Source organism: Porites lutea, chromosome 10, assembly GCF_958299795.1.
Source record: "Porites lutea chromosome 10, jaPorLute2.1, whole genome shotgun sequence".
Classification (NCBI taxonomy): domain Eukaryota; kingdom Metazoa; phylum Cnidaria; class Anthozoa; order Scleractinia; family Poritidae; genus Porites; species Porites lutea.
The window spans coordinates 30111661-30127887 of record NC_133210.1 but is presented as its reverse complement, the minus strand read 5'-3'; the positions used below and the strand labels follow the sequence as shown (position 1 = coordinate 30127887).

The following is a 16227-nucleotide window of genomic DNA, read 5'->3' as shown; positions in this document are numbered from 1 at the left end:
TGATGTTGGTCGCTAAGCAACCTTCTTGAGGAAGGGTGCCATGGAAATAGGACTACTTTATTTCTGACAGAAATGCTGAGCCAGGCAGTACGGCTATTGGTTAATCTCAGTGAGGGCCGTTATGTAGTTAGTACCCTCCTTAATCAACTTCACTACATACGAATTGCACACTGCGAAATAGTACTTTCTCTTTAAAAGGTACTACATAAGCAGTTGATAATCAGATCGAGGAAAACCATTTGATATTACGGTGTTATTAAGTGAGATTTAAGTCTGGTTAAGATTAGATTGATGTTTACAATCATTGTTAGAATTGACTGGCTAGCATTTTAGTGTAACAAAGGTTAGTTTAGTCATGTGAGTTAATAAACTTAGACTATCACATTTTCTTAGTTAGGTTAAGATAGTGGATTTCATTAACTTTCTTTGCACTGATGGTAAAGGTTCTGGAAGTGATTGAATCTCGCACACCATACGCATTCCTAAACCACACCATCAAGACGTATAAACAGGAAAATGCAAGCTGCTTTGTAATTTTAAGAACGCAGAGATATTTTATTATGCTCATCTGGACATATTTGCAAGAACTGGCACAAGATCGAACAAGAGCTGGATTGCGAACAGTTTAGCTTGGTGTTGGTTCCACTAACATAAATTTTAGTTCAATCGCACCGCTCTATTTTACACGGTTCGATCGAGTTCTATAAATAACAGAGTACTGCATTAAAGTTTAAAGTCTTCGTCGCGAGGACGATTTAAGAATGAAGTTATAGGAAAATTGAAGCCTTTAAATACCATCCGCTACTTCCACGATAGTTTCAAAGGACTTCTACGTCACACACTTTTAGAATTATCAGACATCACTGATTATAATTACGCTTGTCTGAAAGGTGCTCGAACGGGAAGACTGAACTGCGAGGATTTGTTGATGATGTGTTTAACCACTTAGAGTGGTTTTCGTTTGAGTGTCGTAAAACCAAAACCAAAGTAATTACTCTGGCCAATCACATAGGACACAGACAATACATTGAACCAATCAAAACTCGAAGTAATTACATGTGGCTTACGCAAAGCGCGGGAAAATGCATGCGAGCGCGTCACAATTGGCTTTGGTCTTACTTCTGATTGGATGAAAAGGTGGCGCGAATCTTTTAAGCCAATCGCATCGTGTAGAAAGTGCAAAACCAATTACTTTTCGACACTCAAATGAAAACCGCTCTATGGGCCACAGTAACTGCTTCAAATTAGGGTGCTAAAGCAACGACAACGGCGAGGGCAGCGAAAACGTCACCCGAAAAGTGAATCAGTCGCGCTGCTTCAAACTTCATCGCTGTTATTGCAACTCTTTAATTTGTCAAATGCTGGCGCCTTTTTCTGGAGTTGAATTCTAAAGGACTGTATCTAAGTTCACAAAAGAAAAAGAAAATCGTTGTCATGTGTTCCCGTTCTCCATAAAACGCGAAATTAGGAAGTTTCACGTGGTAGTCGTGCAGTGACGGGAAAGAAATGTACAAAAAAGCGTGATGCACGTGCAAAGTTGTTGTTTTGCCAATCTAAACGCATTGCTTTTTTGCTGTTCTCTTTGCTGTCGCCGTTGCTTAAGCTCCCTATTAAAAGTCGGCAGAATCCCCTAACCTTCTGTGGCATGCTAACCAACTGTGACACATAGGCAGGTATTTATGACTGGGCATTTCGACCGCGGTCAAAGCTAGTCAAGCACTTTGAAAGTAACATTCATTTTTTACTATTCTTTCAATACGGTTAAAACGCTGGCTTTAACAAATAAAGTAATGTTTTAAAGAGTAAAAAGAGTCTCTCGCCTGAAAAAAATCACAGGAACGATTCCTCCTTTCAACAACGGTTAGTATACTCCTGGTTCTGTTTTCACTTCACTAGATAACAAGAGCGAAAAGGGCCTGGACAAACCTTGGAAACGAGTTTAGAGCTGGACTCAACACACGTTTAACCTTGACCGCGGTGGAAAACACACAGACGTAACAAAAGACAGCTGAAAAGAGCTACGTGGTTGCAGTCCTTCCCGATAGCAGGTTAGAAGATACGAAGTTACTGAACTATTCTACCTTAATGTGCTCAGTAAATTTTTAATTATGATTGCACTGAGGTGACGCGAAACTATTCGCTCTTTATGTCTGAAGAAATTTTCGTATTACTCATTCAATTGTTTATCAGAAAAAAAGGCCCTTTATGATGAGCGAGATGAATTTCATTCATTAAAGCATATTTGGTTTATTGCAAAACGAAGCCAAAAAAAATTATACACAATGTCCAAATATGATCGACTGGTCGAGAAATCAACTCGGCCGTACTACACTCTACAAATGAGGCCCAATGATCAATATTAAAAGTGTTTTATACAAAAAAATGGGAAAAACATTGAAGCTGAATTGAAGATACAAATGAAAGTTCCGAATAAAGAACAAGCTATTGTCTCCGTTTATTCCTTGGAAAAGAAGCGAGTTTATTTCAGACCTTTAAGAGTTTTTTGGGCTGTTTTCGTTTATGATTTTTCCTGCGTTTTTCTCTGCCCAATAAACTCTATTTGCGGCCAGCCAAACCTGAAAAGTGAAACGTGGCATACACGTGATTTCGCACTGAGTGTTCACGTGCAAACGCAAGTTAAAGTTGTCTTCATTTGGGTTCTCGTAGGTGACTAATTTTATTGTCTCAAAGAAATTTCACCTAAAACTGGCCGGAATAGTTTTGTTGATAATTAATAATGAATAACCCTTAGTTGCAGAGAAACCTTAACACTGCACCCAGTGTGTTTTAACGAAGACGGAATCGCGTCTAATTTGAATTATCATTTATCTTTAGTTTGTTCAAGGTGAATTATCAGAGAGAAACTACTTAGGTCATCATACTTTTTGTATCAGTTGATAGTTGTAAGAAATTGAAATGAAGCCAAGATTACAAATTTATAATCGCATAACCTTAAAATTTACCCACTCTCAATAAATTAGGATTAAATTTTACACGACTAAATACATTAGCAAATATAAAACTAATAGATTAAACGGGTTTACTTCGGTGTGAAAACCTGTGAAGTTTTTCTTTGTTTTCTGGCTATTATTTTTCCTTGGTTCTATCGTGTTGACTCCTCAGTGGCTTCTTTGTATTCATTGTTTTACGTAACTCGTGAGTCTTACAGGTTTTTACACCGAGGATGAGCCGATTAAACTTATTTCAATCGCACAAATGTTCTTCAAGATGACCATAATGTCTTTTTCTAAGATGACGTCAGAAGTGACGTCAGTCATTGAGTCGAAAGCAATAGCACGCGGTTAGTAATGCATCGTATTGTTATAGAGCTTTCCGCTGACTCCCACGAATGTTGGCTCTCCAGCTAGACATTTTCAGGCAAAGGTTTCCTAGAAGAGTGAAAGATAGGGCAGTTAGAATTCGTGTTACTACAGTAATAAAACAAAGCGACAAAAGGAAAAAACATAAGTATCACGACGCAGGTAAAAACGCTTACTTTTCCATTTCTGTTGCCTTGCCGTCTTTATCTGGAATAGGAAATTAAGAAGAAAATCACTGAATGCCAATGATCTTTGGTTGCTTATTTTACCCAAACTGGACGAAATTCCCAGTTCAGTAATTCGCAACCTAAAAAGTCGGTTACACCGAACTCCCGGACTGAACCCTAACGAATAGGGACGAAAATGCATTTCCTACACAGGGTTACCAACTTACTTTTCCCTTTCGATTTGTGGAGAACAAACAGGTCACATCTGTCTTAGCTTTAATAGCTTCAAACCTGAAGGAAGCGTCATTTTTGTTTACATATTGTGATTTATCAATTTTATAAGAAACTGTGCCTGTAAGCACCTTATGGCTGGTCTAGGAGTTTTTTTTCTTTTTCTTTTTGTTGTTGTTGTTTTTTTACATATCCTCAAGAGATGCTTTACTTAGAATACTTACAAGTGTCCTTTTTTGCACCTCCACCACAGATGGCCTGGTGACAACAGAAGATAATACCGCAAGAGTTGAAGAAACAGCAAAACAAATCGATGGTGATGAGCACGATCAATATCACGGCGATAACTATCCCTGCTATGGCTCCCGCTCCGAGTCCGGACTGAGTGCGTGCTCCAACTTTAGGTGTGACTACAAGAAAATTCAAAACACTTCTATCTTTGCTCAACAGATGGACACAGGCCACCTAAATTTGGTGTGACGTTCCACAGGGTTACCAGCTATGCTTCGATAAGTCAGATTACTTGCATTTTTTTTATGAGTTTCAAGTTATTTATTTTTCATATCAATCCGTGTTCTAATTAGTTAAATCCTAATGTTTATTTATGTCGGGCAAGCTTTTATAGAACACTAAAAAGCTTTGCTAAGAAATAAAACATGCGCTTTGCGTCCCTTTCGACCGCATAGACTCCTGGGAAGTGTTCAAAATGGCAGCGCTCATTGAAGGTATTTTAATGTTAATGTTCATGTCGTTATTTCTAGCGTACGAAGGTTATATCTGTCTACTTTAAGTAACGCTTTTGAAGAAAAGTATTTAAATGCTGCGCGGTTTATGAAATTGCTATTCTTTCTTGCAAAATTTGTATTCGTGCACTAAGAAATCACCAATTCTAATACATGAGCTTTTAAAATTCAAGACAAAATACTACGCTTTTTAGCTCTCCTACGTAACTCAGATAACGTTAAAAACGATCGTTAAATCCTTAGTTTTTTACAGGCTAGCACTTTTATACCTTTACGGTGCGAACCTTCTGTATAAACGTCAACCTTAACTTTAATCTTCTTAAATTTTTAATTGAGGGTCTCTGGAGAATTTTCACCTTGGACGTGAAATATAACTCTCATATTCATATTATCCTTAACAACACAATGCTCAGATAGCTGGCAACCTGGAAGTTTTCTTTTTTCAAGTACAAGACAGCAAACTTCAAGAACCAATTTAATCCTGGCCTGTAAACTTACCTGCTGACTACATGATTAAAAATCCACTCAAAAGGTTGTGTAAGTAGATTCAAAGCCTTCTCTCTTGAAAAAAGATAACATCTTGTGGTTTGAGCCAAAAAATTTGTCCAGAAAAAATGATTCTTTGATTTCTTGAATCAGAATGCCTTAAAATCGAGCCACGATATAAGCAAGTTTCTTCTCCATGCATCCAAAAGTACCAACAAATAGTATTCTCTGCACTGGATTAATTTCTTAAACTAAAACAGTTAGTCGATGGACGGTAAAATCATTAGATGATTGTGATTAGATTTTAATGATCACTTCCAATATTCTCCTGAATATTTAAGTGATCAAGTATTGTTGTGGAAAGGAGAAGTGAGATTCTGATCAAAATTTAAGGGTTAAAACGGTTAGCACATCTCATGTCTCTTTTGGTTACAGCAAGGTTGTCATTGTTAGATGTCAATATGACTGTGGTTGGACCTAGATGATCACGTCCAATATTCTCGTAAATATTTAGTGATCCAGTATTGTTTTGGAAAACAGAGATGACCAGCTGATCAACATTCAAGAGTTAAAAAAATTGGTAGATCCTATGTCTTATTTGGTTATCAAGGTTGACATTGTTAGATGAAAATTGAGAAGGTTTAAATTTGTTCATTAACGCCATTTCTTGAAGTAACAAAAGGTCTGCTTTGTTATGTCGATGATAATGGTGACACATTAGTAATACAAACCTTTATAAGTTAGTAGGTCTTGTTCATACTCATTTGGTATTATTAAATTTGTTAAGTAATGCTTAAGCACATAATGGTTAAAACTGCTTCAGAACTTTAGCTCAACCACTGAATTTAATTTTTTGTGATTAGAAAATCAGAGTAATAGTTATTGATTGGTTAGCATAAGTTTTCATGAGCCCAACTCTCAAAGATGTAACATCGCAACTTCTTCTTGGGTTGCTCGATTTGAATTTCTCAGAGAGAGAAAAGTCCCTTTTTTTATAAAGATTCAGAGGCAGTCTGCTGTCTTGTATCTTAAAAAATATCCAGGCTGCTAGAAATCTTAACAGAGTGATATAAAGAGAACCTTTTAGTATTTAATACCCCTAAGGTTAAACACATTAACTCTGCTAGTCATAATATTGGGCAAGGTCAGTAAATTTAATGTTTGTTCTCTCTTAAAAAATTGTGTTAATGTGATTGTTAATAAGATATTACTGCTATTTTTATTTTTAGGAGTCCTTAGATCTACTCATCCTGCTGAAGTTTTGTTTGATTCCTATAACAAAAACTATTATATATTTGCTTTATTTTCTTTGTTTTAAAAATGTTTAGGTAATCCAAACAACTTGCCGTAAGATGCATGCACAAATGCAAGACCACCAGAATGGATTAGATGTTTCTGCTAAATTTGGCCCTTCCCCTTGCGTAGACAATGACAATATTGCTGTGCTTCAAAGTTTTCTTTGGTAAGAAAAATTTCAAACCTGAATGTACCAACCCAGTTTTTTGGGTAGTGAAAGAAAGATTAATGTACTTTATAGATTAGCCCAAGAAAATGTACAAACTAAACAGTAGCAGGAAGGATTCCTTGATAGTGTGCTTATTTTTCAACAATCAGTAGTAATGTATTGTTATTTATGGTTAAAATTTTTCTGAACTTACATGTACTTGCTGTAGTAGTTACCGGTATAAGTTGTTTGGTTGATTCCCCTGTAGCTACAAGCAGATTCATAGAGAAAAGATTTAGAGAGTGAAAAAGGATTTGTTTTCTTCGTGAAAAATAAGCATGGTAGCCACTGTTTGAGTTCAATAAGATGAGAAGAGGAAATGTGTGCAGCGAGGAAATGTGCACAGACAAATAAAGAGACTGAATGAAGGTTCTTTTGCTCGTGGAAGATTTGAAGTGGCTAATGTAGATGAGATTCAAACATATGAAATCCCTTATCCACACAACTTTCCTTAAGCATGGAAACACAGAGTGTGTAAGTGTAACAAGATCATAAGAAAGTAAAGTATACGAATGCCATGTACAATGAAAGGATACTAGTGAAGAAAAAAAAGGATTGAGTACAAGTGCGGCAAGATCATGTCAGACTAGGAGTATGTGCAGATAGGTCTTAAGTACGTGTATGACTGCCATGTACAATGAAAGGTTGGGAGTGAGAAAAAAGGATATGCAGGAATGCATAAATGTGGCAAGATCATGAGAATGTGCAGTAGGTCTGATCTTCAGTACATATACATGTATGAACGGCATGTATAATGAAAGGATACAGGTGAGAAAAAAGGATTGTGCACAAGTGTGGAAAGGTCATGAGTATGTGCCAGTCTTTAGTACATGTATGAATGCCATGTACAATGAAAGGATACTAGTATCAAAAACAGACTGCACACAATTTTGCATGACTGAACTACTAGTAAGATGGTCTCAAGGCAGGTAGTCAGATGAAGGTTTTTAACAGGTATCCTGACTTAAGGACAGTAAAATAAAGTGGCAAGAGTTATGTAATACTGTTTTTGTGCATTCCAATTTCAAGTGTGTAGCCAAGATCTTTTCCTGGCATTATTGCACTGTTAGAAACTCAACAAGAGAAAAAGAAGATTTGTTTTTCTCAGTTTCTTTCCCTGCTATTGTCACAATTATTTGCAATCCTTTATTCTGGTCTGGTAAATTTGAATTCCATCTTTCCATGCAATCTTTCCAAAAAATGCAGAAATTTCATGACTTGGAAAGATTCTGCAAGGGCAATAAAAGCTGTGCTTACATGTAAGTACTTTTTTAAAATCAGTGCATTGACTGAATTTTTACAGTCTACTGTTTTCACATTTTCTTTAGGTTTTAAGATGTATGCCTCACTCACTCATTGCAAGCTAAGCTTACAGCTTACAGAAAACTGTTATAAAAGAGCACTGGAGATAAGTCAAGAACAGCCTTTCAAGAATGGAAAAAAGGATCAGACCATATCACAGACACTTACAGGATGCAGTTGTTTGTAACTCAGTGACCCTGGTGGTAGTAGAAGTAGTCGAAGGAACTAATAAATAAGAAAGAGCGTCTGAAAGGTTAGTCTCAGTTCAAGACAAGAAACTTGTAGGCATTCAGATTCTTGTAGCAAGGATCATATTTTTTCCATTCAATAGCATTCTAGTGCTAAAAGAACCACACTGCATTAGGTTGTTATTGTTAATTTAATACATATAGGTCTGTCATTAGAGTCATAAGCCATAACGTTTGCTACAGCTGAGCTTGCAACTGATTTTGTAACTCCTGTTTTGTTGGCCAACTCTTAGGTGGGGGGAGGAGGAGGGGGGGGAACAAATACAGTTGTTTTGCACTGAGGAGTAGGTCGTATCCCTCCCAGTATTTAACTCATCTTTATGTCATTTGTCGCCTTTTCATCTAGTCTCACGTTGCTTGTTGGAATTTTGCCCTAACAGGGCCGTGTTATATATTTTTGCAGTAATTTGTTGTAAACCAACCTCAAATTGCCACTTGATTTGCCTGGGTTCAATCTGCACCAGGCTACCAACTCCCAGTGCACGCTCAGCAAGAAATAATATTATTTTTCTTTCAAAAGACAAAATAAAGTGAACAAGAGAAAAGGCTCTGCCTGCGGAGGACATGCATCTTATTTACCATACATAGAGCACAAGAAAGATTAGTAGTAAGAGCATTAAAGTGTTGTAATGTGCAACTGTACAAGTGTAACTGACAAGTTAAAAACACATATCACAGTGACAATTGCATGGAAATAGTATTTAGAGTAAATCAAGTACAAAGATTCTTGAAGAGTTATTAGAAAAAGATGGGAACTCAAAGAATTACTGATGTCATGTAACTGAAAAGGTATGACATATATCAGAAGCAAGGGGAAACGGCCTTTAACAGTAACATATATGAAAATAATGTTTTGAGTGAGTAAATGAGTCAAAAGAAAATTGAAAGAAAATGTGACTAAGGTTTGTGGTAGATGGTACTAAAATAAAAGATATTTTAGTATGGTTGGTGAAGTGCAAAAATTTCATAGAATAAATATTAATATTTTTAGCTTTTTACATATTTCAGTTAATTGTATTATTTAATTTTTATGAATCTTAATACTTCAATTGCAAATGCAATATTATTTTAAATTTTAAAAATGTTAGGATGTAAATCTCCATTATCAAATAAATAATTATATGGCTTTTACTTTTAATTTCCAACTTTAATATTTTATTTTACCAAACAACATTTTAAAATCAAGGCTTAAGATTTAAAAAGACTTACAAAGCAAACTGGCATAATTTATCTCAGTTTTAACAAAAGCTGTTTTTAATTTTGTACAACTGCTAATATTTAACAGGCAAATGATGCAGTTTATGTTTTACTTTAAAAAAAAAAAGCTTTTAATTCCTAACCTAAATATAACAAAGGATCTTTAAATTCTAAGTTTTAATTGTGAACAAGAGTATCTAAAATTTTTTAGTATGTTTTACAAGGGGAAAGTAAAAATTAATATATTCCTTTTGCCCCAAGATCCAGATTTGTACCTAACTGATTTGTTACTCTTTCAACAAAAGGCTAAGGCTTTTTTTTCCCTTCAAATTATACCTCTTTTTAAGAACATGAATCTTCTGTTTGTTTCTTTTGAAATTCTGTGATTATTTTTTCATTGACCATTATTAATAGTGGGTGTACATTTATTTCTTTTATGCAATATTATAACCTGGATTAATGAGAAGCCTAATTAATTTCCTCTGAAAATTTCAGTCACTTATATGCTGTGTTTTAATGGACTAGCACTCACACTTGATAATAGCCACTGTTTTGCAAGTTTGATACCCACATTTTTTTACATAGGAACCTGTTCAATTTTGGCAGGCTGAACTGGTTCTTATTTGTATGTTGTTTATAATTCATCAAATTTCAGACCAAGGACTTGCTCTTTTAAGGTGGTGTTTTTTTTTTGCAATATCTTTCAAATATTGATGCAAGACGGAATCCACCAGGAAATTGAGTAATTTTAATTTTGAGTGGACAAAAACCATGTACCACAATAATTTAAAGAATATTGCTTTCTTTTTTCCATTTTTCAATGGCTAAAGATGTAATTAGTCATCTGTAATAACACCAAAGAAAATTTCTCATGGGAGTCTGAGAAAATGAATGTCAAATTTAACAAGAATTGTGAAAACGTAGGTAAAATTCTGAAAATCTCATTTGTAAGCTGTAATTTTGTGAAATTTGGCATTCATTTTTGTGGGCTCCCATAAGAAATTTTCTTTGGTGTTATTACAAGTGACTTATTACATTTTTAGCCCTCGAAAAATGTAAAAAAAGAATGCAACATGCTTTAAATTATTCTGGTACAAGGTTTTTGTCCACTGAAAATTAAAATTACTCAGTTTCCTGGTTGATTCCATCTTAATTTTTCTTCCTATTACACACCCACTCCAGGTCTTTCAGGTAACAAAATAAAGGGCAAAAATAAAGGGCACTTACTTGTGTTTCGATTGTCATTCGGGTTTGTGTTGTCTGAATCAAAAGAGGCAGAGAAACAAAACAAATTTTATAGTTTAGAATCTCTTAGTGCTTAAACCAATATCAAACAGAAAAGTTTAATTTCTTACAATTTTTTGGATTATCTGATTAATTCAACTTCTAACCAAATGCATTTAATTATGGTTATAGTTAAAAAGAAAAACAACAGACAATCAATTCTCTTCTAGCTTTAATAACATGTTAGATGATTAAATATTTTCTTTCATGTTCAGTTATGGCAATAACTATGGTGAATTTATTATAATTCTTCTTCCTGGTTAAATGTACTAGATTATCATTTGCAATGACTCATCACATTTTAATAACTGTTAAGAGGTTAGGCAAAACATTAAAACAGAATCCATTAGGCTGGGAAATTGAGTAATTTCAATTTTCAGTGGACAAAAACCTAGCCTGCCAACTGCAGACATACTTCTGGTCTGCGGTTCACAGGCTAGCAAAAACCTTGCACCAGAATATTTTAAGCCATATTGCATTCTTTTTTACACTTTTCAAGGGATATAGATATAATTAGTTATCTGTAAAAACACCAAAGGCAATTTCTTATTTGAGCTGGCGAAAATAGATTTCAAATTTCAAAGGAGTTGAGAAAACACAGGTAAAATCATCATCTGAGGACTTCTTTTTGTGAAATGTGAATTAGCTTGTGAAGTTTGTTTTCGCAGGCTCCCATGAGAACCTTTTCTCTGGAGTTATTTCATATAACTTATTACATTATGTTATAGCCCTCGAAGGGTGTAAAAAAGGATGCAATAGAATGAAATGTATGCTTGAAATTATTCTGGTACAAGGTTTATGTCCTGTCTCAATATTTTGTTGCTTATGAGTGACTGGTCATGATATACAGTCTGTGATTATTTCACTTTTTGTGTTACTGACAATTGAGGATTCATAATATAATAAGTAATAATTATTATTACCACTGACTAAACCTTTTCAGGAGATAAGACATGAAATTTTTAACAAAATAATAGGAATAATATGTGTTGTATGGCACAGAAGGTATGAAACAAGCTACAATGTAAGTATGAATAAATAAATAAATAAATATATAAATAAATAGGACATGCAAAATATTTGAAAAAAAATTCAATAGTTTGCTATGCTCCCCCAAAGAGACATTTCCTCCTCCACACAACCATGTAATGATTTATCCTCTATTTCTTTTATATTAGTCATGATAATAATAATTATTATTACCATGATGATTTTGTAAACATATCCATGATGAGTTTTACCAGTTGATACGTATGCACGCCCTTCGGCAGATCTAGAGTGGTCAATAGAAGGAATAGAGCGTAGTATAATCTAGTTTGTCTGGTGTCAACATGAGATCTGACTTGACATTTTTATTACTACTGAAGAGTTTTAGTTGATCAACTGAAAAACATGTTAGGTAACCACATTTGACATGTAAAACAGAACCAATCATAGGTGATATTCAACTTACTTGGGGCTTGTTTCACCGTGAAGGTCCTCGTGTCAGGTTCACCATAACCTTCCGAGTTCTCGGCAAAGACCTTAAATTCGTACTCTGCAGAACCTTCAAGACCTTCTATTTTCAGACTAAGATCCCCAATGTTGACTTCTTCCTTTGCCACTGTGTCTTCGGTGACAGGCTTTTTCCTCCATTCCACTTTGTATTTGAGGTTACTATCGCCGCCATTGTTAGAAGGTGCTTGCCAGGTTAGCGTGAAGCTTGTTTCAACTTCAAGTTCTCTGTTGGTTATTGTTGGTCTACTTGGCAAACCTGAAGACAAGAACTTTATTTTTATACCATGCACAGAAAAGTCGAGAGAGGAAAAAAGACAGTGCAGTCCACTCCTGATAACTTGAACCCTTGCTAACTCAAACCTCACGCTAACTCGAACTACTCTAAAATCGATTTCCCCTGGATTTCCTTCATACATTTGCTATAAATTTACCCTTGCTAACTCAAACTAAACTAAAATCGATTTCCCATAGCTTTCTCACATACATGAACCCATGATGACTTGAACCTCCCGCTAACTGGAAGTAAGTTTTGTTTCCCTTCAGACCATTTCTATATAAATTTACCCTCGATAACTCGAACTAATTGGAGCACCCTGACAAGTCAAAAAATGCAGTCCAAAATATTGAATTTTAACAACCTTGTATTGTCTGTAATTTCTGGTCAGTCCAGTTTAAATACAGTGTCCAGCACTGAGTACTTATCAAGGACTTGAGGTGTACATGTTACTTGAATTCTTTCCCCATCCTATTTCCGTATAGTTTCGGTTAGTTACTTCAAACTCCTGATAACTTGAACTCCCGCTAGCTCGAACTATTTTCGATTTCCCCTAAAGGTTCGAGTTATCGCAAGTCGACCACACTTCTTTTGTAAGGTATGAAGCGACCCAGAAAATAGTTAAAAAGCTAATCTAGTTATAGGAGGCACTACAAGAATTTTATTTACAATTTGATGACACCTTCAGCAAAAAAAATAGCACACTGTCTTGTAACGTTGTACTTATTTCCCAGGATTTTCAGTCTTGTTTTTAAGTCAAGAAACTGTTTTTGGTTCTTTAGGTGACAACCTTATAATTTTTATCAAAATCACATTCTAGTAAAAATTCTTTTTACCACTTTACATGTACCTCCATGGTGGGTTTACTCCTGCTTTGGTCAGCTTGACAAAAGGGGTTCTAATGTTATTTTTCTAAAGCATCTCTTCCATGTATTGGGGACATGTCTGATTGACTGTATTCCAGAATAAGAACAAACAGAATTATTTCTAGAAATCTATTTTTGCCATATATTCATTGTAAATATATTGCAATATTTAGGAATCTGCATGAAATAAAGTATCCCAATGTACTTAATCATGGTAGAAGAGATTTGTTTAAGAACTTTCTGTATTCTAACCTTTGTATTCTGAAATACAATCAATCAAACACACCCTAAGCTATGAAAATTATACTCACAGAATTTTTTGGTTGTGACCTCCAGCATTTCCTCTTTTCCATATCCTTTATCATTTTGTGCTGTAAGATAAACTTCATATGCCGTGTCGGGCTCAAAAGGGTAATCAATTTTCACTTCCCGTTGCGATGCTTCAACACTCTGTATGCGCACGTCCTCATCGCCTTTCCTGAGTCTTACATTGTAGCGCAAAATCTCCAAGCCACCATTACTTTCAGGAGCTTCCCACTTAAGAGTGATGCTTTTGCATGTTTTCGGTGCCGCCAGATTACGTGGTCCACTCGGAAATTCTGTGTACATACAAGTAGTCAGTTAAGACTCAGTTTTGTTCCTAAAATAATATTTTTTCCTTTTGAAATCACATCAGCTTATTAGAATTGCATTATACCTTAATGGTAGTTGATTTCATGGGTACTCAAATTCGCGATTTTGGCAAGATAGAATTTCGCGGGGTTTTATTTTGCTGATTTTAACAGGCAAAACAATGGAGCTTTCCAGTAAAGCCAGTTAGCAATTTGTGTTTGTTAATGTATGTCTTTCCTATCAAATGTTAATTGTCATTTGGTTTTTCTATGAGCTTGGGTATTATAATTGAGGGTGCTTAAATTTCACAAGGATTTGTGTGAGAAAAAGGTGAAATTAATGACCCACAAAATTAGGTACCAATGAGGTCATAATAACACATCACAATAAAAATGATGGAAACCCTAACCTATCCAAAACACCGAAATTTTCCTAAACAAAATCCATTGCAGGAATCTCACACATGTACAGGGGTTTCAATAAAAACTGAAGGAGCCAGCTGGTTTGAATAGAGTAATCAACTGTTAACACTGTATCAACAAAATAATTAAATCACGTATTTTTGCATGTAAACAAATTCTGTGTAAACCTATAAAAAAAACTTTTTAATAATTGTCTAAAATATAGGATTCACACGACTAAAGTATAACATAAAACTAGTGGGCCTTCATGAAACACATCATAATTTACATTTTCATCCAGTTTTTATGATATTGTTTGTTTTATGACATTATTTAAACTAGTTGCTTCTTCTTTCTAGAAAAAGTTACTCTTGTTGACCATAGAAATGATGTCAAAATGTTAAAAACTTTGCAGTGAAACCACTCGCCTGTGGCGTGTGGTTCCATTTGAGTTTATCAGCATTTTGAGTTCACTTCTATAGTTGAGAAGAGTACAGAGCACAGACCATGGAAAATTGTCATCAAATAGAAATTGTTCATTTGAGCATGATACACCAGTATGCAACATACCTGCCACCTTAAGTTCTACCAGGAAGTGTTGCATTCCAAGCGAATTCTCAGCTGTGCAGTTAAACGTGCCAAAGTCGTTGTCTGAGTCAGTGGTAATTTTAAAACTAGCTGAACTGTTTCCTTGCGCGACTTCCTGTCCACTACTGTTGACCATTTTGACCAGGGGTGTTGGGTACCCTGAGAACGAGCAGGCGACGGTGACCTCTTTCTGGTAGCCAATAAAAGAGTACACTGGAGTAGGTGACAACCGTGTATCAATCATTGGGGGAGCTAAATGCAAAAAAAGTAGTTTGTCACAGGATTGATCCTGGAATTAAGACATGTGTCATACACTGTAAATATGTAGGAGATTAAAGGGCCATTACAGAGGCCCTCTGGGGGGGGGGGGGAGGGGGAGGGGGAGAGGAGTTACATATTATGTCCCTTGTTTGAATTTCAAATACGGCCATTGTGTGTTTTGAGGAATAGGCCATGCCCCTGTTTTAACCCATCTCCATGTTATTCCAGTCTTATGCCACTGTTTCAAGTCCATGTCGCCCATAGGGATTTTACCCCGACAGGGCCTCATTACAAAACAGGTGTCAAGTGCATGATTAATATAAGCTTTAGACACAGCCTTTTTGGAAAAACTTAGGAGCCCAAATGAACCACCCATTTAAGGAAAACAGTGCCAATTTTCATCTCTTGCGGCAGATGTAGAGAACCAAACGGATAGGATCAGGTATTAGCATTATAGTATAGCCCACTTTCTTGGCCATTTTATTCAATGTATGATCTCAGACTCACATAGTCCACCCAGACCAACGACAACACAAGTCACACACCATGAAAGTGGTGTCCACAACCTCTACTGTTTTCGAGTATTGTGTGTATTGCTTGAGACACTCAGTAATGACTTAAGGATAGAATTAACCAAAACAGCAATGACCTCGTAACAGTGCAAGGATCAGTACATGTACAGCATATGAGTAACACACTTACAATTAACGTTGAGGTTGATTGTTTGGGTCACTATAATTTCCTTTCCGTTGGAATCCAATGCGCCGTTGTTTGCCTTACAGGTGTATCTTCCACCATTCCCCCTTTGGATGCTTGTAAAAGATATTGTCTTGACAACCTTGTTTCCTTCAGTTGCCCTCTACACCAAAAAATAGGTGGTTAGTTTCTTCACCCTATAAGCGAAGAGTGATCAGCATCGAATTTCTCAATGTAATATCAATGCTTTGTGAAACAGAGTGGTCATGAGAATTATGGACATGATCACACAAGATGAATGTGCTTGATATTCTATCAACTTCTCCTCACTACTTCTGTAGGAAATGAATAGGGGCAACAAATGAGAATTCAAATTTTGATCTTAGGGTTTAAAGGGTTAAGCAATAAAGGGGGCTGTTTACATGGAGGGAGGAAGATCCTATGTACATTATAGAAGCTGGAACAAAGTTTTCATAGGGTTTACATGTAGAGAAGCAAGTAAAGGTGGCTTTCAACAAAAACAAAAATGCAATTTGGGCCCTTCTGCTCT

General features: G+C 35.7%; 1 protein-coding gene across 1 annotated transcript in view; it reads right to left on the bottom strand.

Moving 5' to 3' along the window:
* Nucleotides 1-527: 527 nt before the first annotated feature.
* The window catches only part of LOC140949746 (neural cell adhesion molecule 1-like), a 32425-nt gene continuing 16725 nt past the window's right edge, over nt 528-16227 (bottom strand). The window contains exons 6-15 of the mRNA XM_073398883.1: nt 15684-15840; nt 14541-14972; nt 13431-13718; nt 11936-12235; nt 10426-10458; nt 7922-7978; nt 6606-6659; nt 3943-4128; nt 3497-3527; nt 528-3389 (exon numbers count right to left, since the gene is read on the bottom strand). Coding sequence (XP_073254984.1) covers nt 3365-3389; nt 3497-3527; nt 3943-4128; nt 6606-6659; nt 7922-7978; nt 10426-10458; nt 11936-12235; nt 13431-13718; nt 14541-14972; nt 15684-15840 — 1563 coding nt within the window. The 3' untranslated portion in view covers nt 528-3364. The remainder of the gene's footprint in view (nt 3390-3496; nt 3528-3942; nt 4129-6605; nt 6660-7921; nt 7979-10425; nt 10459-11935; nt 12236-13430; nt 13719-14540; nt 14973-15683; nt 15841-16227) is intronic.